Below are 26,790 nucleotides of genomic sequence, written 5' to 3' on the forward strand. Positions count from 1 at the left end.
AATCACGCAGGAGAAGCTTTCTCAGTTCCGAGAAAGAGCGATGATGGGGGCGCTATGAGTCTACTTCATCGATACCACACATACCAAGTGTTATTGACGACGGACTCTCCCACTAAACTAGCGTACGGCTGACCAACAGAAAGATTGATCCGGACTTGCAGCAGGTTTGGTGCCGACTTGATCATTTTCACTGCGAACATCAATTTATGGATCATCGTGCTATCAGCATTTTACACAATTTGCCTGACGCATTTACGCGGAAAACCAAAGTAAGGTGAACTGTACACACAGAACTTTATGATTACTCAAGATATACCGTCTACTCATTTACAAATGCATTACTTTATTTTCAAATAAAAATATGTAACCAAGTACACAATTGGTACGGTTCAGCATGTCACTAGTAACACCAATAACGTTCACTAATGCGTATCGCATACGGACGTATCTTTCCGAATGCAATGTGTCAAAGCTCCGTAAATATGATGCTCAGATACAGCTGCAAATTATTTAGAATGTAACAGTGAAACACCAACACGTACCGCAGCCGCCCCCTCCCTCCGACACACACACACACACACACACACACACACACACACACACACACACACACACACACACCTATTGGGGAACTGCAGAGAACACTTTAAAGAGAAACGTGTTAGATTCTAAAAACTTCAATTCTCAATAGCATCTCACATATGTTACATATAAATTCCCGCAGCAACATAGGTGCAATTAAATTTTATTTCTTGATTTTGTTGTGGTTTCTGTACGACTCATCGACGCCCACAACTATTCCAATAAATTTTAGCCACTACTTGACCATATCCGAACGATTGAGTGGCCACATGTTCAGTTCCATCGTTAGAACTTGACTGCTGTACACGTACTGCAGTGAGAGAGAGAGAGAGAGAGAGAGAGAGAGAGAGAGAGAGAGAGAGAGAGAGAGAGAGGGGGGGGGGGTAGGGGGGGGGCAGCGTGTGCAACCAAACCTTGGCCTTTCTCTGATCTTTGTACACGTATCACCCTATAACTGATCGGATGGTTCATAGTATAAAACAGCGCACTCGAACTCGTGTAAGTTAACTTCCCGACTACATTAACCTAAATCGAAGTGTTGGTAGTAATTAGAAATCACATATTTTAATCTGATTTAGTTTGCCAGTCACAGATCTTTTGTTCTTTAGAACATTTTCGTCCTTGTGCACATCCAAAAAATTAAAGCAATCACAAATTAGAAGCAGACTGCGCGCTCTGAATCGCGTAACATCGGAACATGTTCTGCGGAACCGGGAAGTACCGCCGGAAGAGGAAAGCAGGGTAACGACGTCAGAGATATGTGTTGACGACTGACGGTCGGAGATGATACAGGACTCCGAGAAGTAACAGGAGTAGAGTTAAACCGAAGAGAGTTCACACGTAAGAATAAAGCGAGACTGAAGTATTAAGAAGATCGGATTTCTTCCATTTTACTGGAACTGTCACATTCATCACGGTAAAACCAGAATTCTGAAAAACTTTCGTTAGTATTTTCTGCAAATCACACGAAATAGAATTCAATAAGACGCTTATCACGAATTCAAACAACCGCAAGACACAAACGGATCGTCTTGTTTGCCCTCTCATACAGCCCAGTTGATCGATGTTCACAAATATACATTATAATTATATAGTCACACATGCGTCAGCATTGCAACGGAACTTCTTTAAAATATTCTTGCGACATTATACGTAAGGAATTATACATAAGAGATGGGGGTGTGGCTAAAGACATCCGTACAAACTTGAGAATTTTGACAACCTATAAATAGCGCAAGACGACATTGTGACGGAAAAAATTACGATCCCTCATCCGGACCAAATTATTAAGGAACAAAGTTACTCATCCACTGCCCACAATGCAATCGCTTTCAGATTAACATGATCTTCATACGTTCCTAGAGTCGCAGAAACTCCTCGGGACATTGCACAACTACACGTCTTTCAACAAATAAGAGTAATGCCGTTCCCAAAACTAACACACGTTGAATATATTTACTTGGTTCGTGCATACACTATCAATATTAGAAGAATGGAAATGGCATTTCCGACATCAGTATTAAATACATAAAATGCATTCAACACCCGTGGTCGGCAGCTGGCCCCTGGAACTGGAATTCGAACCGAGCGGGGTTGCGCACTGCATCCTAAATGCGCAAAGCTAACTGGCAACTTTAATATTTATGAAGTAGTTATTTTTTTCGAGCTACGTAACCCTGGAACAATTCTGCGCATCGCATAAACTCAGCACGAACGCATTTAAAATTTCATATACGCAGTTGACAGTAATATCCATACAGATGGCGTCTAATAATCTTGCTTTGCCAACAAAGGATATGAGACCAGCGTAACGACGGTCAAAGTCAGTATACTCAATTACGAGACAGTGGTTTACTAACATATTGTCTATTTGTAAATAAATGTTAGCTTATAATGGGCTGCTGAAACGGAAAAAATAGTTGCAGAAGAAGCGAAGGCTTCACCGACTAAATGCATCTGTTACCTAAACAGTTTAAACTTCTCTGTAAAAGTCTACTGCGATTTACAAACTTCTGTATCTCATCTTTTTCAGACTGGTAGTTGCCGTACCACGCACGTTCTTTCCAGCTATTTGTAAGTAGGTGGAACCTTTTCACTCTGCAAGTAAAATGTTCGCTGTAACGAAACTCAAAGAGAGAAATTTATCCATTTTTGTGGTGTGCATCGGTTTCCAGACCCGTATAAAGCCGCCGAAAGGTATCCATCACATACAATAAATTAATCTACAAGCTATGTCCAGTGCAAGGATGAACTATCTTCTATTATGTAAGAAACAGCTGCCGCTGATTTCCAACTGCGCGTCGAGGAGTGCTAATAACCGGGTGTCGAGTGTTCCACAATGACCGCAAAGGAACAGTAGGTATTCTACGTCTCTAACAAAGCTCACAAAGTCGTTACTACAGGCAGCTCACTGACGTATACGTTGTTGTTGTTGTTGTTGTTGTTGTTGTTGTTGTTGTTGTTGTCGTCGTCGTCGTCTTCTTCTTCAGTCCTGACATTGGTTTGATGCAGCTCTCCATGCTGCTCTATTCTGTGCAAGCTCCATCTCCCAGTACCTACTGCAACCTACATCCTTCTGAATCTGCTTAGTGTATTCATCTCTTGGTCTCCCTACACGATTTTTACCCTCTATGCTGCCCTCCAATGCTGAATTTCTGATCCCTTGATGCCTCAGAACATGTCCTGCTAACCGGTCCCTTCTTTTTGTCAAGTTGTGCCACAAACTTCTCTTCTCCCCAATCCTATTCAATACTTCATTAGTTATATGATCTACCCATCTAATCTTAAGCATTCTTCTGTAGCACCACATTTCGAAAGCTTCTCTTCTCTTCTTGTCCAAACTATTTATCGTCCATGTTTCAGTTCCATACATGGCTACACTCCATAGAAATACTTTCAGAAATGACTTCCTGACACCTAAATCTATACTCGATGTTAACAAATTTCTCTTTTTCAGAAACGCTTTCCTTTCCATTGCCAGTCTATATTTTATATCCTCTCTATTTTGACCATCATCAGTTATTTTGCTCCCCAAATGGCAAAATTCCTTTACTACTTTAAGTGTCTCATTTCCTAATCTAATTCCCTCAGCATCACCCGACTTAATTCAACTACATTCCATTATCCTCGTTTTGCTTTTGTTGATGTTCATCTTACATCCTCCTTTCAAGACACTATCCAGTCCGTTCAACTGCTCTTTCAAGTCCTTTGCTGTCTCTGACAGAATTACAATGTCATCGGCGAACCTCAAAGTTTTAATTTCTTCTCCATGGATTTTAATACCTACTCCGAATGTTTCCTTTGTTTCCTTTACTGCTTGCTCAATATACAGATTGAATAACATCGGGGAGACGCTACAACCCTGTCTTACTCCCTTCCTAACCACGGCTTCCCTTTCATGTCCCTCGACTCTTCTAACTGCCATCTGGTTTCTGTACAAATTGCAAATAGCCTTTCGCTCCCTGTATTTTACCCCTGCCACATTCAGAATTTGAAAGAGATAATTCAAGTCAACATTGTCAAAAGCTTTCTCTAAGTCTACAAATGCTAGAAACGTAGGTTTGCCTTTCCTTAATCTTTCTTCTAAGGTAAGTCGTAGGGTCAGTATTGCCTCACGTGTTCCAACATTTCTACGGAATCCAAACTGATCTTCCCCGAGGTCAGCTTCTACCAGTTTTTCCATTCGTCTGTAAAGAATTCGTGTTAGTATTTTGTAACCGTGGCTTACTAAACTGATAGTTCGGTAATTTTCATACCTGTCAACACCTGCTTTCTTTGGGATTTGAATTTTTATATTCTTCTTGAAGTCCGTGGGTATTTCTGGAGGTACTTGTGAATAATGCTCTACTATAATCACTAAAGCGCGATGGGTTTAAGTTATCACTTTTCGCAGTCAGATACTTTTCACAAGGAGGGAACTACCTTTTCACATAGTTTGCGCAAAGCTAGAGTGTAGGGCAGATCTTTATCGTTTAGAATGGCTGTTCTTTCGCTCCCCAATGTCGTGGACTTTTGGACACGACCGTGCCTCGGCACTTACCTGGTGGCCTGCCTTTTGCTGGAAGGGTCGTCCATGTCCGGACTGCCGGACGGCGCGTGCTGCGAGCGCGCGGGCGCCGTGGGAGACCGGGGGAGTCCCGGGGCTGTGGGCTGCCCCTCCACAACGACCTGCAACACGCAGCACATCGTCACAAACACAGTGTCAACCCGCGCTCCGCTCCGCTCAGCTCAGCTCAGCTCTATCTATATTGCGTGGAAGGGGGATAGGTACAGATACTGTGATAACTAGTACCTCACTATGTACGCACTCCAGTGTATTTAGTTGTTTTTTTATCTGCATCTAACAGACTTCCCACAAATACATCTCGTAATTTATTACTTGATGTTTTCTGCACTGTCATAACTGCGCCACGAAATAGATTACGCCTACCAGTTTAGTCTATTCGTTTTTCCTTCCACGCGTCCACACTTCAATACCTGACGTACAGTCCAGAGGAAAATGAGCATCACTGGCTTGTGAGAGTCACGCGTACTTGGAGGCACTACAAAGACATACTATAAGTAATAGCTACAATCATTGTCTGCAAGTGAAATAAACACTGATACAACCATGTTCAGTACACTGTCCTCAGTCATCAACAGAAGTAACTGCACTTACACCCTTAACTCCGTGCATATGCGACACAACTTCCTGAAGTAGAAAAATCGAGTTACGGATAGCAAAAGCCTGAACCAGTTTTCTTCTTAGACCACAAATTATATAGACTAGGACATAATATTAGATTGAAACCAACGTGTCTGTCAGTTGATTAACGGTGTCCACCGTTTGCAGGTGACTTCTGGAATATTGTGCGATTTATCTTAATAGTATTTTCTTTAAATGTTTATCACAATTGCGAAAATTTGTGCGGCGTTTGGCTGCATCAAAAGATTTGTGAAAACAAATAATATTTCTTTCCACAGGTGAAGTTGCTTTAAAAACTCTATGAACTTGTGAACATGTTTTTCCAAGAGTAAGTCAATGAATTTACAGTCTGAAGCTGAGGAAAAGTATCACTACTAAGCGGATGGGAATGGTCTTATTTGAGAAAATTTTATTTCTATCTCAATACTACGAAGTGAATGATGATAATTAGATATATCACAGAAATACATTGGCCTTCAGATAGAAAACTGTGAATGATAGAAAACTGAATGATTAAGTTAGAGGCGAAAGAATGTTAGTAACTCATTACACAAGTTTTCTCTATAACCAACGTTTTATAATATGTTATGCTTCTGATCTTTATGTGGTTTTGGTATCCATACCGGACTAAGCAAATGTCAAAACAAATGCTTATTTTCTTATGGATAGAAATTAATGTCGTTCCCTAAAAATATAACAAACATTTCACATGTACTTTTGAGAAATTGTCAGAAATTTTTCTTGATAAACTGATGTCTTGTCTTCTTCTCTTGTGGAAGCAGTGAAATAAATGACTCTCAATGCAACATATATATTAAGTTACTGAAGAACTGCGGTTCTGTCGCCTGTAAAGAGAAAGAGCCGTCAATACGTGGTATCAGACTGTTTTGTTTCAACTGGACAAATGTAAAAACTGCAGCCATCACTTTAGAATCTCGAACTTCGAAGAAAAACTGTTAAAATCAGTGCTTGAATTCAGCTGTAAATGAGAAAAGCTACCGGTCGCACTTCGCATAGTGCTTAATGACCAACTTTTTTTTTACCCTCTTTCATGTGGCAGATGTTTGTTTCAAACATAGCACACAAAGAGGCAGAGGGAGGGAGGGAGGGAGAGAGAGAGAGAGAGAGAGAGAGAGAGAGAGAGAGAGAGAGAGAGAGAGAGAGGGGGGCAGGCAGGCGTGCACAGTCTGTGTGTAAAATAGCGCTTTTCAAATCCTCAACTGTTGTTACGGAAATGAAATCTGCAAATCAGATGTTATGGTTTCCAATTTAGATAGCACGATGGCAGTTCCCCTTCAATTAAATATAGGAGGCAGGCAACTTCTTATTCAGAAGAAAGTTTCTACTTTTGCGGTGCAAAAAAAAAAGTCATTCCGTTCTCAGTAACTAAAAACCAAGACGAAACCTGACAACCCATGCACGTTACAAACGCGTTTACAAGGGAGCGAGAATCTGCTGTACAAGAATAAATCAGGTATCTGTAATCTAATTTTCAAAATCAGTATTGGCATGTCTCTGAGCAATCATAATGGTATTGCGAAATTTGTTTCGAAAAGAGTGTTTGGGAGCTCCGTGTCAGTGTAGCGGTAGTGTACTAGCTAAGCGCCCTCAAAGAACATGACCATCCCGCGGTCAAAACTCGTCCTACCAAACAAAGCAGTCCTGAAGCCCCAAGGTTGATTTGAGCACCACAATTCTCTGCTACGTGCAGTCCAGTTGGCAGCGGTGTGTTCCTTCCTTACTCCAAATAGGGAATTTGAAGTCCAGATAGTTATAGAGAGCCTACGGTTACACTGAAGAGCCGAAGAAACTGGTACACCTGCCTAATATTGTGTAAGGCCCCGTGAACACGCACAAGTTCCGTAACACAACATGGCAAGGACTCGACCAATGTCTGAAGTAGTGCTGGAGGGAAATGACACCATGAATCCATAAATCCGTAAAAGTACGAGGGGGTGGAGCTCTCTTTTGAACAGCACATTGCAAGTCATCCCACATACGCTCAATAATGTTCATGTCTGAGGCGTTTGGTGGCCAGCGGAAGTGTTTAAACTTAGAAGAATGTTCATATAGCCACTCTGTAGCAATTCTGGACGTGTGGGGTGTCGCGTTGTCCTGCTGGAATTGCCAAAGTCCGTTGGAATGCACAATGGACATGAATGGATGCAGGTGATCAGACGAGATGCTTACGTGCGTGTTACCTGTCAAAGTCGTATCTAGAAGTGTCAGGGGTCCCATATCACCTTAACTGCACACGCCCCACACCAAACAGAGCCTTCACCAGCTTGAACAGTCCCGTGCGGACTTGCAGGGCCCATGGATTCATGACGTCTACACACCCAACACGTCCATCCTCTCGATACGATTCGAAACGAGACTCGTCCGATCAGGCAACATGCTTCCAGTCACCAACAGTCGAATGTCGCTGTTGACGGGCCCAGGCGAGGCGTAAAGCTATGTGTCGTGCAGTCATCAAGGGTACATGAGTGGGCCTTCGGCTCCAAAACGCCCATACAGATGTTGTCGAATGGTTCGCACACTGACACTTTTTATGGCCCAGCATCGAAATCTGCAGCTATTTGTGGAAGGCTGGCACTTCTGTCACGTTGAACGATTCTCTCCAGTCGTCTTTTGTCCCGTTCTTGCAAAAACTTTTTCCGACCGCAGCGATGTTGGAGATTTAATGGTTTACCGAATTCCTGATGTTCACGGCACACTCGTGAAATGGTCGTACGGGAAAATCCCCACTTCATCGCTACCTCGGAGTTGCTGTGTCCCATCACTTGTGCGCCGACTGTAACACCACGCTCAAAGTCATAAATCTTGATAACTTGCCACTGTAGCAGCAATAACCGATCTAATAACTGCGCCAGACAATTGTTATCTTGTATAAGCGTTGCCGACCACAGCGCCGCATTCTGCCTGTTTACATATCTGTATTTCAATACGCCTGCCTATACCTGTTTCTTTGGCACTTCATTGTGAAGGTACACTGATGGAAACAATCTAAATCTAAAAATGTCTACTGAAATTTCGCGCCAGTTGCCTAAGAGTGGCGCTAGTAGCGTCTGTATGAGGATGCAAATCAGGTTAGATCTATGTAAACGCTGGAACGTTGGTGAGCGTTAGTTACTTTTCAGACTGGATTGGGTGAGTTGATGTTAAATAGAATGCATTTAAGGCGACGAAGTCGCCATTATCAACACCTCATTCAGTTTGAATTCGGTCGTGTAACAGGACTACGAGAAGCTTAATGTTCCGTCCGCAATATTGCAGGAAGACGTGACAAGACTGTAGTTGCTGTCCATTATTTCTGGCAGCAGTGGTCACGAGAAAGAATAGTCGCAAAGAAGACCAGGCTCCGGACGGCCAGGTGGCACTACCGACAGTGACGACCGTCGTGTTCGGTGCATGGCTCTGGCGCGTCGTATTGCAACTGCAGCAGCCATTTTAGCAGCAGTTGGCACCACAATAACGACGACCTGTTACAAATCCGTTACTTGAGGGATAGCTCCAAGCAAGAAGCCCTGTAGCAGGCATTCCACTGACCGCAAATCACCGTCGTTTTCGACTTCGGTGGTGTCATGCGAGAGCTCACTGGAGAGCAGGGTGGAGGTTTACTGTTTTTTTTTTTATTATTAAATCTTGTTCTGCCTCGGTGCCAGTCATGGCCGTGTGTTGGTTAGGAGGAGGCCAGTTTACGACCTATGAACAACCTGTCTGTGTGCTGGACCTACGCCCGGAATTATGGCCTGGGGTGCGATTTCGCATGACAGCAGGATCACACTCGTAGTTATCCCCCGCACTGACTCCGAATTTATCGGTCAATTTGGTGATTCGACCTACTGCGCTGCCATTCATGAACAGCTTCCCAGTGGCTGTTTTCCAACATAATGCTCGCCCGCATACCGGTGTTGCATCCCAAACTCTTCTACACAGTTTCTACATACTGCCCTGGCCTGTTCGATCACAATATCTGTCTCCAGTCATCATCGGACAACTCCAGAGTCATCCACTAACAGGATAAACTGTCCCCGTAGTGACCGACCAAGAGGCATGCAACTCCATCCCACATGCTAACACCCGGCAGCTGCACAACATAACACGGGCACGTTTGCATGCTTGCAGTGGACATTCTGGCGGTTAAACTGGTTATTAATGTACCAGCATTTCACATTTGCAATGATTTCTCACGCTAATCTTGATCTGTGACCTTGCAGTGTTAATCACTTAGTAATGTTACCTAGACAAATGTATTCCCGAAATTTCGTTATTCGACAATTGTGATGTTGCGATTTTTTTCCGTCGGTGCATTTTCTCTCCCATGGTGCACGTTACTTTCCACACATCGTCGTTGACGAAAGAATACCACCTGACGGACTATCTCCATTTGCCACAAATGCAGAAGTGCGCATCCACAGCGCAATGTCACTACTGCTTGTTACGCTTTCTCTCGTGTTCGGGAGTAGTTATGGAGTAACTGCTCCAGTTGACGAAAGTCGACCGCGTTTCAGAAGACAATTTTTCCATCAAGAAAGAAAACTTTCATCGTCTGAAAGTAGCGTATGAAAGTGGAGACTTGTTTCTGACACAGAGTGACCGCACCCCGCCTCTGCGGCAATCCTCTGCAGGCATGTCTTTATTAAGCTTGAGACTTCCGGCGTTGCTGAGTCGTCACAGACTGCAGCCTCATCTGGCTTTCGACTTCCAGTTACGCGGCCCCGTAAACAAACAAATTGGTCAGAGCTTGCACTGTACGTGCTTGAACATTGTCCTGCAAAATGATGGTCACCACAACTGGCACTCCTTAGAGTATCCTACGACTTGCACATCGCTGGCAACGGGTTGTACACAATGCTGGTGACTACTTTGAAGGCCAGTGAAACTTTGTAACACGTATCTATTTTGTAAGAGTTGTAAATAAATAGTTGCCATAAAATAAAGTTCCAACCCTCGTATTTTACTACCGTATGTGCGAAGTTTCATCACGGGCAAATGCCCCACAATACGCATGTTACACGCTTTACATTCTGTTGGTTTCTCTTCGGGTACATTCAGTTTTAGCAGGCAACGCAATTTAAGGGAATCGACGTCGGTACTGGGGCTGTACCGATGAGGACGGCAAGCTAACCGTGGCGGCTAGTAGGCTCATCCCAAGAAGTTACGTTGCATCCGGGAATTTTATATATAGCGCGTAGGGGAACGACGATATTATCTGGTGAGCGGGGCTTTTAAGGATGCATGTGAGCCAGTTATTTTCGTAGACGGCGGAGAAAGCTCGTGCCGCGGCTTTGTCTACTGGTTATCTTAACATTCGGCAGCGCGGAACAGCTGGATTGCGATAAGAGTGTTGGCATCTCCAGGACGCAGGCTCCGCTCGCTTTTTATGTTGCCGGGGAACTGTTCCGACGATAAGTAAAAATGGAACCTCCTCCCTCGGCTCGTGCGAGCAAACCATCTCTAAGTTAAGACGGAAAATAAGCCCAGCTTCCATAGCGAACTTAGGTTATGAAGTACACGTTACGCACTTCAAATTTTCCTTGGGCGCATCGGATTATCGTTAACGCCTTCGATAATTCCACAAAGGAAAGAACTTTGTTTCTTCCTAACACCACACGCTGCGAAAGAACATTCATGTGCTCCATGTTCAATGGATGTTAACGCCAAACAGCATTAGTAGCTAAATCCGGAAGACAGTGGTACTCGACTCCTGTTGTAAATGAGTTTAGTAAATCCTTTTAGGTAAGTGGCAGAATAAGTTTTGACCGCGGGAAAAAGAAAATTTTTTACCTATCAGGTTGAAACATTACTGCAGAACATACTGAAGGTCGGTTCACTTAATACTGGATATGGCTACCTGTGGAAGTGTAGCTATTTTATTATTGTATGTTCACAGATAGAAAGTATTAATTTCGTATAACTGGCAGTAACAGCTACTGATTTGATACTGAAGAGCCAACGCATGCTGCTGCTGCTGCTGCAGCCGCCACAGACCATCGCCTTTACTCCTCATTGGTACCGGAAAACCTATTACAACAACGTTTTCAGCATTCGAGAACTACTCAGTATTTCCCATTGTTTATTTAGAGTTCCACCATAAATTTCAGAAGGTATCGAATCGCACACTGCTTACCACTGTCTTTGACAGCACCGCCTAACTACTGCGTATTTCGAATAACACAGGTATAGAAATTCCGGAATGCGGAGAATTGTGCGCTCAGTTCAATATTACTTAACGACTGGAATTGCATGACCGAATCTTGTGTGTGTGTGTGTGTGTGTGTGTGTGTGTGTGTGTGTGTGTGTGTGTGTGTGTGTGTGTGAGCGCGCGCGCGCTTTTTTTTACTGATGATTTACCATACGAGCGAGGAACGCAGTGAGATCGTTTCATCTGAATGAGAAAAAAGCTGAAGAGACCTACTGGCCGTTATTGAATGATTATGGCGCCAGAAAAATCCACGCTGAAGATAATGATGGAGTTTCAAGTCCAGGCGACGAGTACACAAACAAAGGTTTTGATTTACGGTGCATAGAGAGAAAAGTAATATCTGAATCGTTATAGCTTTGTAGCATTAAACAGCTATAACGATTGTAAAACGGATCATAAAAAATGGTTCAAATGGCTCTGAGCACTACGGGACTTAACATCTTAGGTCATCAGTCCCCCAGAACTTAGAACTACACTCCTGGAAATGGAAAAAAGAACACATTGACATCGGTGTGTCAGACCCACCATACTTGCTCCGGACACTGCGAGAGGGCTGTACAAGCAATGATCACACGCACGGCACAGCGGACACACCAGGAACCGCGGTGTTGGCCGTCGAATGGCGCTAGCTGCGCAGCATTTGTGCACCGGCGCCGTCAGTGTCAGCCAGTTTGCCGTGGCATACGGAGCTCCATCGCAGTCTTTAACACTGGTTGCATGCCGCGACAGCGTGGACGAGAACCGTATGTGCAGTTGACGGACTTTGAGCGAGGGCGTATAGTGGGCATGTGGGAGGCCAGGTGGACATACCGCCGAATTGCTCAACATGTGGGGCGTGAGGTCTCCACAGTACATCGATGTTGTCGCCACTGGTCGGCGGAAGGTGCACGTGCCCGTCGACCTGGGACCGGACCGCAGCTACGCACGGATGCACGCCAAGACCGTAGGATCCTACGCAGTGCCATAGGGGACCGCACCGCCACTTCCCAGCAAATTAGGGACACTGTTGCTCCTGGGGTATCGGCGAGGACCACTCGCAACCGTCTCCATGAAGCTGGGCTACGGCCACGCACACCGTTAGGCCGTCTTCCGCTCACGCCCCAACATCGTGCAGCCCGCCTCCAGTGGTGTCGCGACAGGCGTGAATGGAGGGACGAATGAAGACGTGTCGTCTTCAGCCATGAGAGTCGCTTGTGCCTTGGTGCCAATGATGGTCGTATGCGTGTTTGGCGCCGTGCAGGTGAGCGCCACAATCAGGACTGCATACGACCGAGGCACACAGGGCCAACACCCGGCATCATGGTGTGGGGAGCGATCTCCTACACTGGCCGTACACCTCTGGTGATCGTCGAGGGGACACTGAATAGTGCACGGTACATCCAAACCGTCATCGAACCCATCGTTCTACCATTCCTAGACCGGCAAGGGAACTTGCTATTCCAACAGGACAATGCACGTCCGCATGTATCCCGTGCCACCCAACGTGCTCTAGAAGGTGTAAGTCAACTACCCTGGCCAGCAAGATCTCCGGATCTGTCCCCCATTGAGCATGTTTGGGACTGGATGAAGCGGCGTCTCACGCGGTCTGCACGTCCAACACGAACGCTGGTCCAACTGAGGCGCCAGGTGGAAATGGGATGGCAAGCCGTTCCACAGGACTACATCCAGCATCTCTACGATCGTCTCCATGGGAGAATAGCAGCCAGCATTGCTGCGAAAGGTGGATATACACTGTACTAGTGCCGACATTGTGCATGCTCTGTTGCCTGTGTCTATGTGCCTGTGGTTCTGTCAGTGTGATAATGTGATGTATCTGACCCCAGGAATGTGTCAATAAAGTTTCCCCTTCCTGGGACAATGAATTCACGGTGTTCTTTTTCAATTTCCAGGAGTGTACTTAAACCTAACTAACCTAAGGACATCACACAACACCCAGCCATCACGAGGCAGAGAAATCCCTGACCCCGTCGGGAATCGAACCCGGGCGTGGGAAGCGAGAACGCTACCGCACGACCACGAGATGCGGGCAAAACGGATCATAACATTAAACTATTGAACACTGTTGTCTCCGCTTATTGCGATGAAATTTTTTTATTTATAGTAATTACTGTTTTGATTACTACAACTGAACATCAGGCAGGAGTCTCAGATACCTATTTCTACACAGGCATAAATACGGCTCCTAAACCAAATATCAGGGTGTCCATGTCATAACGTACACAAATAATCACAAGACCAGATAAAAAAACTCTATAGTAATGTTTCGTATATTCGTATGGCCTCACTTGACAAATGGGTAATAAGTGACAGATGTGTAAGTTATGAGACACCATTCGTCCTCTGTGTCTGGGCTAGCACCTATATTTCTAAGTGTGTGAATATTTCGATTTGAGACTTCTGCTTGAGAAGTACTGATACTCGGAAATTGTAATCACAGTAAATAATCAATACATTATTTGACAGCAATAAGAGGAAACAATCACGTTTCATAATTACGTTAAGTCTATGGACCCACCCAGCATCAAAATACTGTAGTTACTGAGTTTGTACAGATTTTATATCTATTTTATATCTTGGTTACTCTAATTTCAACCCTAACAAACAACCAAAGGAATGTCATTGCTCCAGAAAAATACGTATATCTCTTTGCCGGCTCTCACCACATGGCAGACGTAAAATTCTACATTCGTCTGGTGATCCATTAGTACAGCAGTGCAGAACATGAGGAGACGGCAGCTACGACGACACACGCCATCAAATTCGGTTAGTACACTTGGAAGAACCTCAACTTACTTATTGGAAACCGTAGCTGCACACACATGTAATGCGTTTTCACCAAATTGATGATACGCATACTTTCGCATCAATCTATTCCCAAAGAACCTGCGTATCTGGAAGGAGCAGATTTTCAAGAGTGTCGCTACGTCGCTTTTCGAAAGTAAGACCACGCCTAACTTCTTTCATGATACTATCCAGTCCGAAATTTTGTACAGTCTGTGATGACCACAACGTAAATGAGTTTCTGTTTCTTCCCCCAATGAACCACTCACTCTGCAGCTGAGTGAACGATGTTTCGCAACCTTGCTGGCAGATTAAAACAGGGTGCTCGATTTGGTCTCTAGTCCGGAACTTGATTTTTCGCAGGCAATGGAACAGCGCTGTCCGTGGGAGGCGAATTTCTAGGTCCGTGTCTTGGTCTGACATAGTTTTAATCTGCCACACTTTCTTATTTTCCATTATTTTCAATGATCTTGCAGGTTACGCGCGGCTGGAAGAAAGACAGACAGATAATAGACGCCAATACAACGATGATTACGGCAAACCCCACACTGAACAACAATATTCAAATTAGTGAAAGAGGTTTGTAATTTCCTCTTTTCTTATCTGTGGTGTTCGTATAAATATGTACTAAAAATGATAGATGTACATATAATATGGGCTTAAAAATATAATATATGGAAAAACTATGGAGTCACAAAATATTTTCAAACGAACCAACTAGATCTTTCAACGTCTCAGGATGGGACTTGAGAAAACTTATATTTGCTGAATTCCGGAAGTGAATATGGGCTGTCAAGTTTGTCATCTTTTCTTCCGCACACCAAACTTAATTTTTATCAACAGATTAAAACCTTTATTTTCCTCAAATACATAGTTCAATTTTTGCTTGAACAACCCAGCGACAGGGTCTTTCTGCTTAGCTAGATTTAATTTTTGTGCCTTCGATAATTTTTGCATTGTATTTCACTTATGTTTGAAGGTTTTCCAGTACCTTAATTTGATGCGATAAAAACAGTAATTGCTTTTGATGTACACTAAATCACTCTGTAGAGAATCATTTTCAAAAAGTTGTTTTGCGTTCAAAATACAAGCAGACTCGTCTCGTCTGAAATATAATTGTTTTAACATCACTGAAACGCTCAGCGTAGTATTTAACTGCTTCTACCCATGTACCACAACGTGTCAGTACTGGTTCTGGTAATGTATCGGGATTCTCTTTAATTTTGAGATTCTATTGGAAGTGTTCAAAAATATTTTTTCATTTCTGATATTAAACTATCAACATTTTTGTAATTTATCCTTATGCATTCAGCTAATCTATTTATTCCGTGTAGCAAGCACGTTAAATGGATCATTTTAGGATATAAAACATTCAGGACATCTGCAGCTTTAACAATATACGGAGCAGCATTGGTAACTAAAAAGAAAACTTTCGGGTTTTGCGCCAAGAGGCCATAGAACACTTAAGATCCTTAAAGAGCTTTGCTGATGTTTGGTAGTTACATTTAGAAAGTTCTTCACAAGTCAAAAGGAAGAATTTGCTCGATTTATCTTCAAATACCCGACCAATTACTACACTGTCAATGCACCGCCCCTGGGTGTCCGTAATCTCGTCTATTGCGACCCATATAGGACCATCCTGAATTACGTCTCGAATCGATGCCAAACAATCCTTGTAAATGCTGCTAACACAGTTGTAGATTCGTCAGGAATGTGTTTGCCTGATACTTCTCTTGGAAGCTTTTGTACACTGGGTTATTTGATTTCAATGACGGCATATCCGCAAAAATCATGGCGTAACACACGTCTTTCGAAAAGGTAGAACTTCAGGAGGCACTGGCTGTTACATCAGAAACAAATTGTTATTTGAATTTATTCTTCCTTTTGATATTTACCTTACGTTTTGTGGTACATATGGGCTGCGGTATTAGAAACCGATGCTCCGTGGACAAGGGCTTTTCACAAGCTTAACAAAACAGTACTTTCTCATCTGTACTCTACGACGGGTTTGGGAAATCTTCAATATATTTTGCAATTTGAAGCAACGGTTGCTTATCTTTCGGCATTTTTTTGTATATATAAAAAACCACACCACAGACTTAGATACGCAACTTTTATACTTGGAAGAACGTAGATGCTTAAGTAGCACAACGACTCGTAGCGGTAAATCTCGTCGTTATCAACAGTGAATGACACGGGCGTGAAGTTAAACATACGGCTAGCAGACTGCTTGTGAAGGTTCGCGTCGGACGTTGCGCGTTGAACGAAACGTTCGAGTGCAACAATGAGGAAACGCTTAATGCTACAGCCTTATTGTTCGCATCCTGGTATGAACTAGCCCGCTTGATTGTATGGCCTAATTTGTTTGCATCCCATGCGAAATACAATCGAATGACGAAACAGAAAAAGTGGAGGAACAGGAATCGTGTAACTTGTTTACGACGAAGACGGCAAGTATAGTATAGTCTGTGAACTTCTTTGTGTCCTTGCACCCTAGTTTCGACTGGCAGATTTCACGGACGTCAACCGACCACCTTTGCCATCAAAAGAAATTGCGTTTCAGCTTTCTCAATTTAATATCAAGTTCATTACTACGAACAAGTATCACATTCGATAGTAGCTTACTACAGGTGATGACTGACAGGAAAGGGTTTGTTGATAACACTGGACATGTCGAAAACTGCTCCCCCTCCCTACCACTCCGCAAGCAACATTTCGATGGTTCACTCCCCGGGCTTGCCGGCTGTCAAAGACTAGGCTGCTTCAGGTGGTACGATGTGTGTTTTCGGCTCGTCCATTCCGAGGCTATAAATCGCTTTGAAGTGTCATTTAATGAAATTTTTTAATGCTGTTACGCTTCAGAAAGATTAGTTTTATATAACGTAGCGTTGAAAATATGAATTTATGTAATTCTGATATAAAAATATCGACTAATCCTTGAAATATGTAAATATATGGAAAATTAAAGTTACATTTTCGGACTCTAAATGTTGTGATATATGTAGTAAACTACAAAATGAATGAAAATCACTTTAAACGAAGATCTTATTTACATATTAACCCGGACCTTATGTATCAGATACTTGATGGCACATGACGCCTATTACAGAAACAAGGTACTACAAATCTGTGATTACATTCTATCAACACGGGGAGGAATTGGCAGGAGCTGCCTTATTTGCTGATGACCAAAAACATCATGCTGACACTGTCCTAGTTAAGAAATCTTCCCTGACGTAACACTTTGTGTGTGTGTGTGTGTGTGTGTGTGTGTGTGTGTGTGGCCAATAGTTGTGCGTATGCAAGCCAATGGAGTATGGAGGATTCGAGTTTCCGAAGTTCTATAATGAGGTTAATTGACGTCAACCGCAAATTATTAAAAGGGTAGCCCGACGCTTCTTGCTAGGATGACAGAAGTTCTTGGTGGTGACCCTTGCGGAACTTCCCTTATAAGAATAAACTCAACGTAAACTTATCTGACGATGGGAATTTACGGATGCCCCTCTTATTTTGTTAAAATTTGTAGGATCTGGAGGTCAGTGCTCGGATATTAATGTCCTAAAGCAACTCTACACTCTTCTCAAAAAACCTCGAAAAAAATCTTTGAATATTTTCGAGTGCCGCAAAGAACAAACAATTTCGAGAATTTTTAATATTGCCTGCTTGTGTGTACTGTTCTTGCCCTGTGATCACATGCTTGCTGACTAGAATCTCACACAATTTTTTTGTAATTTATTTTTATCTGAATTATATATTCATTATCAAATCCCGATGTTAAACGACGAACACTGGTTCATATTTTTTTTAAATGTTTACTTTCTATTAGTAAACGAACTAAAATATTAGTATTTAGAATGAATTAAAATTTGATACGAAGAAGTGAAATGACTTTGTTAAAAGAAAAAAAAATCAGGATGTTTCAAAGTTTTTGCATTAAAAGTCTAGGGGTGATGGATGGCGTCATAAAGAACAACTTTTGTTAGAGGTAAAATGTTTGCCAACACTACCCGTACGCTGGAAGTCATTTGTGTTTGTTATGCACCCGAGAAGCAGCAGAGCCACGGTGCAGCAGGTGTGCACTGCGCGTTGCCTATGACGCAGTCATATACCCCGCGTGAAAGAGGCCGAGCTTCGCAAAATTAACGTTCCTGATTCGCTTCCAAAACACATTTCTCTGCTCAAAAGCACTCGTTCCTATAGATTTCTTGCTGAAAATCACTATCAGTTTACTAGAGTAGGTAGTACGCAGCTCACACGGTTAGCAGAGTTTTCTATTTAGGTGAAATCTCTTTGTCCCACGACCGGCGAATACTGTAGGACCTCTAGCTTTGTCGAGAAACGTTAGCGAACGTTTTGTTTCTTACATTACGAAATCATCCTGTGTGTACATCGCTATTACTGTTGCTGTTCAATTTATAGAAGTCAGTAAGTAACTTATTTTCTATTTGAGTTTTCGCACGTTATAACAAATTTTATATTCACTGAATTTTCATGCTAATAATAATTAAAAATAGAAACATTCTATTGCTATTAAAAAAATTACGACTCAAACTTTGTTAATTATTATTTCGATTTGATAAATATATACTTTTATTTAAAACACAAAATCAAAGTCCTTGCTAGCGAGAATGTAGCTGGCGATTTCGCAATTACAAAGACATACTATACACACTCCGTTAATGGCGGCCCTGGTAAAATGGTCGACACGTTTTTTGTTTGTCGACGCTCGGAAACCTTTAAGGCAATTTATTCCAGTTTTTTTAGGAGTGCATCGTCTCTCTCTCTCTCTCTCTCTCTCTCTCTCTCTCTCTCTCTCTCTCTCTCTCTCGCGCGCGCGCGCGCGCTCGTCTAATCTAACCTTATGCAATGTTGTAGTGGCATCACTTGGTAAACCCCCTTGACAATCTGTCTCCACAAAGTTCTATCTTGGGCATGGTGACTTGCTTGCTGCAAGCCCATCCCAGTCAAGTTCTTAAGCAGATCTATCCATCGCCTCTTTTCTTCTGACAATGCGACCAAAATATTTCAACTGATTTTGACTGGAAAGTATCGATAGTCTTGTTCTAATATCGAGGTGCCTGAAGATAGCTTCATTAGTCCGATGAGCTGTCCATGGTATTCAAAGTAATTTTCTGTATCAACACCTTTCCAGAGCATCAATCTTCCAGCGATCGTCCAAGTTTCTGCTGTATAGATCGCGACAGGGAAGATTAAAGAGTCTGGACGAGGGTGAGCTTTCTCTTGGCAGTGATGGAGATGTCCTTCCAGTTGTGAGCAAGTTCTGATGCAGAATTTCTCGCGATCGAAACGCGCCTACGGATCTCAGGCAAGCAATCTACAGTACCAGTGACAACAGTTCCTTAATACTCGAAGCGACTGACGACGTCGTAGCCAGCAATTCTTGTGATGTAAGGTATGTTGCCATTAGGGCCGTGAATACTTTGGTATTTGTATTGTCGATTTCAAGATCATGTTCTGTGCCGCGATCGGCCCACCTTCGCATGAGTTTCCAGTTGAGGTTTGTCTCTTGCGATTATAAGAGCGTCAACTGCTTTCCTGATATTGTTAATTTTTCTGCCACCTGCAATGATGCCGTCACATAAGTCGTCAGATCCTCCCTCACAATGTGTTCACCTTATGTACTGAACATATATTCCATTCCCTTCTCTATGCGTTGCCGCATATTACGATCTGCTCACGAGTTCCCTTGTGTGGATTAACAAAGTTTGTTCAGATTATATTTGAGGAAGTAAAAAGGTCCTCAGTCTCCCATTCAGTATAGTAAGCATGTCTTTACTGGAATGATAAATAAGGACTATCATTCGATAGTTCACACAGTCAAGTGGAGAGCCCTTCTTTAACAGTGGTATGAAAATGAAGAGGCACAGTTGGTCTGGCCAATTTCCAGACAACCAAATCTTCTGACATAACCTATGCAGCTCGTCCGGCCAACCTCAGTTTATTCATGTTTTTAAGACTTCAGGAATAATTCCATCCTGGCCTGCTATCTTCTGATTTCGCAGCGTTTTCAGTGGATGTTCCACCTCTTCTCTAAGGATCGCTGATTGAGCGCGCGTTGTGTTTGGTACCTTGACATTGGTCGAGAGTCCTCCGACTACAGCTTGATGCAGTGTTCTCTCCATACTTTAGCGATGCTTTTTGCGTCTATGATTATATTCCCGTGGTCGTCTTTAATAATCTGAGTCTTGGGTGAAAACTCCGTGCCAAGTATTTCACTTTATCGTATAGTTCTGAGATGTGGTTCTCCGTCACATTTGCCTCTAGTTCTGTGCACATTTTCGTAATATGGTCATCTTGTCTTTCCTGCAAGCGTGTTTAATATCATAAGTTGTTCTTGTAGTTCTGAATCTCCGAGTCTGATAAGTTGCCTTTCAAACAAAGCCGAAGTTTCGCTAGACGTTCAGTGTGCTTCGTACTGCTTTAGAAACTTGGAAATTGATGGTCCGGCAAATATGAAGAAAATGGGAGAGAGTAGAGCAGTCCGTTAGAGGTCTCCTTACCCGGTCTTCCCGGTTCTCATTTACCAGAGCAGTAGTGGTATTCTACTGCGACAACTTACCACTGGTCTTCAACTTCCGAACGCTTTGCTATGTTTTTACAGGGTACGGTCCGAAAGTAATGCAATTGAATTTCCCGCGCCGCTCCTAGTATTCGGAGTGGGAGCGGGCCACATGGAGTAGGTGGGGGGGGGGGGGGGGGGGGACGCTAAGCTTTGCCGCGAAATCGGTTTCAGTGCTCTCCGAGCTGTGGAAGCGGCAGGACGTCTGTTATTGTAAACCTCTGCGCGCCGACCGTGTCACGGAAAAAATGGGATCGACGATCGAGCAACGTTACGCGATTAAGTTTTGTGCTAAACTGAACAAATCTTTTGAGGAGACTAACAAAATGATTCGTGAGGCTTACGGGGACTCTGCTCTGTCCTACTCATAAGTTTCGAGGTGGTTAAAGGCCTTTAAGGCCAAAAAGGCAAGAATGAGCAAATCAAAAGTGAAAACAATGCTCATTGTCTTTTTCGACAGCAAAGGAGTGGTCCATAAGGAGTTTGTTCCTTAAGGACAGACAGTTAACGCTGCCTACTACGTGGATGTGCTGGAAAGACTCTGCAAAAGGGTCGTCAGGACGAGAAAGGACATCTCCGCTACCTGGCAACTCCATCACGACAACGCGCCTTGCCACAACGCGCTACGAGTCCGCGAGTTCCTGGCCAAACACCAGGTGCCAACGCTGCCCCACCCCCCCTATAGTCCTGACCTCGCCCCAGCTGACTTCTTTTTGTTTCCTAGGATTAAATCAGCCCTGAAAGGAACCCGTTTTTCGTCCATAGACGAGATCCAATCCGCCGTGACGAAGACCTTGCGAGAGGTCCCAGAAGACGCCTTCCAGGGCGCGTACCGGTCATGGCAGAGTCGCTGGAAAATATGTGTAGAGGCCCAAGGACAGTACTTTGAAGAATTTTAAGTGTTTGTGCAAATCTGTTCAATAAATTACTTTAAAAAAAAATAATTGCATTACTTTCGGAACGCACCCTGTATTAAATGCGCAGGAAGAGCAATGCAGAATAAAGGAAAAGTAGCAGAGCGCTCCTGGGACAATGAAGTCTACGAGACGTGGGCCTGACAGCTTATTCGGATGAGCATTGTTACAATAAGATCTTGCACACACACACACACACACACACACATATATATATATATATATATATATACCAATGTGGTTCCCTAGCAATTTCCTCTCATATTTAACAACACATTACACTTTATAAGTAGTCATCAAGTCTCTTACACTAACGAATGATAATCGTGGCGCTCTAATGTCGTGAGACGCACGAAAAAAATAAATGTCGTTGATCACTCAGCTGCAGATTGGGAAATCTTAGTGGATTGTGCTTTATTTAGTACGAGTCTGCCCAAGAAATCCCACTCACAATGCGACCCGACTTTATTTAAATATTGTTGTACTACCTTTCACACGCGTGTTGCTCTGGCCGAGTCAGTCTGAGCCCTAAAGACATTCATGGTCAACACATGTAACTATTCACTGAATATCTCCTGTGCTTCCTCTAATCCAACAAAATAATATTTCGTCACAAAATTACATAGAAATAATCTATACAGTTGATCAGGATGGAATTTCCTTTGCAAAATGTAGCCAATGCAAATGACTTATCGTTAGGGACGACTATTTTCAGGTACCAAAAACAAAAAGGCAAATAAGCAAATAAATAAAGATCAAAGAGAAGGACAGAGGATTGACCGGAACTGTTCATCTGCATAAGCTGTCAGGTACCGCTACCAGTCATATGCAAATAAAGCTCTTGTCTCTGAGCGAAGGCAATTTCCGCCTGTTATCCAGCATGAAATTCAAAAACTTAACGCGCGACCGTATTCAGTTACATTCGTGCAATACATTATGTATGGCCCTGATGGAAAGATGCATGCGATCTTTCATTTTCTGTGCTACCGTTAACTTTTTGCACTATGACAGCCTTTAAAATTCATCTGCTTAAATTAACAATAGAATATATCACGCTGCTTTCTACAAGACAACATATCTTCGAATAAGGTCAAATTTACTTCTACTAATAGTACCAATAATAATTATTTTTAAGAACAGTAATAATAATTTATTGGTTCAAGTTTTTAACATGGTTTTGACATAATTGCAACAGTTTAAACAATAAATTCACCAGGTTAAATATTATTATTATTATTATTATTATTATTATTATTTCTTTATCTCAGACGTTATGTCTGGTCAGAAGTAGAAAGTGACGCGGACCTTGATCAAGCGTGACTTCCTTTTAACTGTACGGTATATGTTATATTGCATTTAGGAACTTTCGGGTAACTGAACATGTATCAATAATTACGGATTTCTGTAGTTGTATATCTAAGTTTGGATGTAGCTGTATTGCACTGATGTACTGGTGGATATTGTGTGGTATGACTCCTGTAGTTGATAGTGTAATTGGTATAATGTCAACTTTATCCTGATGCCACATATCCTTGACTTCCTCAGCCAGTTGGGTGTATTTTTCAATTTTTCTCCTGTTTTCTTTTGTATATCTGTTGTATTGGGTATGGATATTTCGATTAGTTGTGTTAATTTCTTCTTTTGATCGGTGAGTATGATGTCAGGTTTGTTATGTGGTGGTGTTTCATCTGTTATAATGGTTCTGCTCCAGTATAATTTGTATTCATCATTCTCCAGTAGATTTTGTGGTGCATACTTGTATGTGGGAACGTATTATTATTATTATTATTATTATTAACAAAAAGAGACAGTGCGAATCGCCAAAGTTAGTCAGAATGTAATCTACTGAGCACCAAAATAGATACCTGAGGTACTTCCAAGTCCAGCAGTAACTCCTGTATGATGAAAAAATTAGTATAACTTCTTGCAATTAAGAATCGTAAAGTCACGTTTATGCAACAAGATTCGTTTGAGGCACAACTATTGTAGAATTTGGAACCTAGCTTAAGTGAACTTGCCCCGTAACAAGACAATGTTTCATTTTGAAATAATGGCCCTGGCGGAGAAAGAAAGGATCTGTTCATATGCGCACATTTAACATCATTATTCCTCTCCTTTCGAGGATCAATTATTAATTCTGCACAAGTAACATAGTTGCAGTTAATGAAACAATTCGTACGATGCACTGAGAAAGCGCAAAAAAGGGAACAAGGGTAAAGTGACTTCACGTGTCAGATACTTAATATGATGACGCATCAAGGAAAAAGTATTCTTTGTTTCTTTACAAATCACAGCTTTCGTCTTACTGAACGGAGTGGAGTTATACAATGGTTACTTCAGTCTATTCCTCTCGTAAGGAACCTGCTTCAAAACCCCAACCAGCCTACCTTGCAGACGCTCTCTGTTTTCTCAAAATCTCTTGAGGTGAATACCGAGGCTGTTCTTTTGGCTAAGCCATGGCGAATTTTCTTCTTCGTTTTGGCTCGCGGCGGCTCGTGCTCCGTCTCTAATGATATAAATGTAGGCGGGTGGTGCACTATGCAACCGTCCATGTAATTTGTTGCAGTTAATGTTTCATCCAACACTGCCTAATGATGCAACAGTTTTGAAAGCATCGACCCAACAACGAGATGTTACGGTTACATAGCATCGAACACATTCAGGATGTAACAGTTTAGAGCCACAAAAAGTTAAAATGGCTGCATATCCACACTAAGGTTCCAATACTTTAGTACCGTTCCTACAGCCCTGAAACAATTGTAAGAGTGACTTCTTCGCTTGAAAGGATGCACTATGTGTTCCTGTGGGCAGATAATGTTGTGGATATTACTTTAAAAAGTATACTGTCATGTAAACATTTCGTAGAACGTTTTGTAAAATGCAGCCTGCTACTCTGAAGTATTTTACAACTCCGTGACAAAACTTCAAAGTCCAAAGAAACATATTTGTCTGTCATGGGGTATCCCCTAGTATTGTGTCCGACCTGTTTTGCGTGGCATAGGGCAGCAACTCGACGTGGCATGAACTAAGGAAGTTGTTGAAGCCCACTGCATAAATACCGTGCTATGCTGCCTCTATAGCCGTCCATAATTGCGAAAGTGTTGCCTGTGGATGACATTGGACACGAACTGACCCCTCTATTATGTCGATAAATTTTCGATGGGATTCATGTCGAGCGACACGGGTGGTCAAATTATTCCCTCGAACTGTCCAGAATGCTCTTCAATCCAATAGCAAACAACTGTGGCTCTGTAACACGGCGTATTGCCATCCATAAAACATGGCGTCCATGAATGGCTGCAAATGGCCTCCAAGTCCAGTCAATGATCGGTTCAGTTGGACCAGAGGACCCAGACCATGGAAACACAGCCAACACAAATATGGAGTCACCATCAGCTTACACAGTGCTTTATTCACAACTTGGGTCCATGGCTTCTTTGCGTCTGCGTCACGCTCTAATCCTACCATCCGCTGTTACCAAATGAAATCCAAATTCATCTGACCAAGTCATGGTTTTCCAGTTGTCTATGATCCAACCGATATGGCAACGAACCTAGAAGAGCAGCTGCAGGCGCTGTCGTTCTGTTAGCTGCTACAGTCCATTAACGCCCTATGTTCCGCACTGTCTTAAAGGATACGTTCGTCATACGTCTCACATTGATTTCTGTGTCACGTTACCCGGCCACTATTGTTCGCGACTGGTTTAAAGAACATTCTGGACAATTAGTACGAATGATTTGGCCATCCACCTACACTCCTGGAAATGGAAAAAAGAACACATTGACACCGGTGTGTCAGACCCACCATACTTGCTCCGGACACTGCGAGAGGGCTGTACAAGCACTGATCACACGCACGGTACAGCGGACACACCAGGAACCGCGGTGTTGGCCGTCGAATGGCGCTAGCTGCGCAGCATTTGTGCACCGCCACCGTCAGTGTCAGCCAGTTTGCTGTGGCATATGGAGCTCCATTGCAGTCTTTAACACTGGTAGCATGCCGCGACAGCGTGGACGTGAACCGTATGTGCAGTTGACGGACTTTGAGCGAGGGCGTATAGTGGGCATGTGGGACGTACCGCAGGTGGACGTACCGCCGAATTGCTCAACATGTGGGGCGTGAGGTCTCCACAGTACATCGATGTTGTCACTGGTCGGCGGAAGGTGCACGTGCCCGTCGACCTGGGACCGGACCGCAGCGACGCACCGATGCACGCCAAGACCGTAGGATCCTACGCAATGCCGTAGGGGACCGCACCGCCACTTCCCAGCAAATTAGGGACACTGTTGCTCCTGGGGTATCGGCGAGGATCATTCGCAACCGTCTCCATGAAGCTGGGCTACGGTCACGCACACCGTTAGGCCGTCTTCCGCTCACGCCCCAACATCGTGCAGCCCGCCTCCAGTGGTGTCGCGACAGGCGTGAATGGAGGGACGAATGGAGACGTGTCGTCTTCAGCCATGAGAGTCGCTTGTGCCTTGGTGCCAATGATGGTCGTATGCGTGTTTGGCGCCGTGCAGGTGAGCGCCACAGTCAGGACTGCATACGACCGAGGCACACAGGGCCAACACGCGGCATCATGGTGTGGGGAGCGATCTCCTACACTGGCCGTACACCTCTGGTGATCGTCGAGGGGACACTGAATAGTGCACGGTACATCCAAACCGTCATCGAACCCATCGTTCTACCATTCCTAGACCGGCAAGGGAACTTGCTATTCCAACAGGACAATGCACGTCCGCATGTATCCCGTGCCACCCAACGTGCTCTAGAAGGTGTAAGTCAATTACCCTGGCCAGCAAGATCTCCAGATCTGTCCCCTATTGAGCATGTTTGGGACTGGATGAAGCGGCGTCTCACGCGGTCTGCACGTCCAGCACGAACGCTGGTCCAACTTAGGCGCCAGGTGGAAATGGGATGGCAAGCCGTTCCACAGGACTACATCCAGCATCTCTACGATCGTCTCCATGGGAGAATAGCAGCCTGCATTGCTGCGAAAGGTGGATATACACTGTACTAGTGCCGACATTGTGCAAGCTCT

General features: G+C 43.5%; 1 protein-coding gene across 2 annotated transcripts in view; it reads right to left on the minus strand.

Annotated features, from left to right (window-relative positions):
• The window catches only part of LOC126277886 (beta-arrestin-1), a 437,142-nt gene that overhangs the window by 268,120 nt on the left and 142,232 nt on the right, over positions 1-26,790 (minus strand). For both annotated transcript variants that reach the window (XM_049977439.1, XM_049977447.1), the window contains exon 2: positions 4,622-4,749. In XM_049977439.1, coding sequence (XP_049833396.1) covers positions 4,622-4,656 — 35 coding nt within the window. In that variant the 5' untranslated portion in view covers positions 4,657-4,749. The remainder of the gene's footprint in view (positions 1-4,621; positions 4,750-26,790) is intronic.

Source organism: Schistocerca gregaria, chromosome 1, assembly GCF_023897955.1.
Source record: "Schistocerca gregaria isolate iqSchGreg1 chromosome 1, iqSchGreg1.2, whole genome shotgun sequence".
Lineage (NCBI taxonomy): Eukaryota > Metazoa > Arthropoda > Insecta > Orthoptera > Acrididae > Schistocerca > Schistocerca gregaria.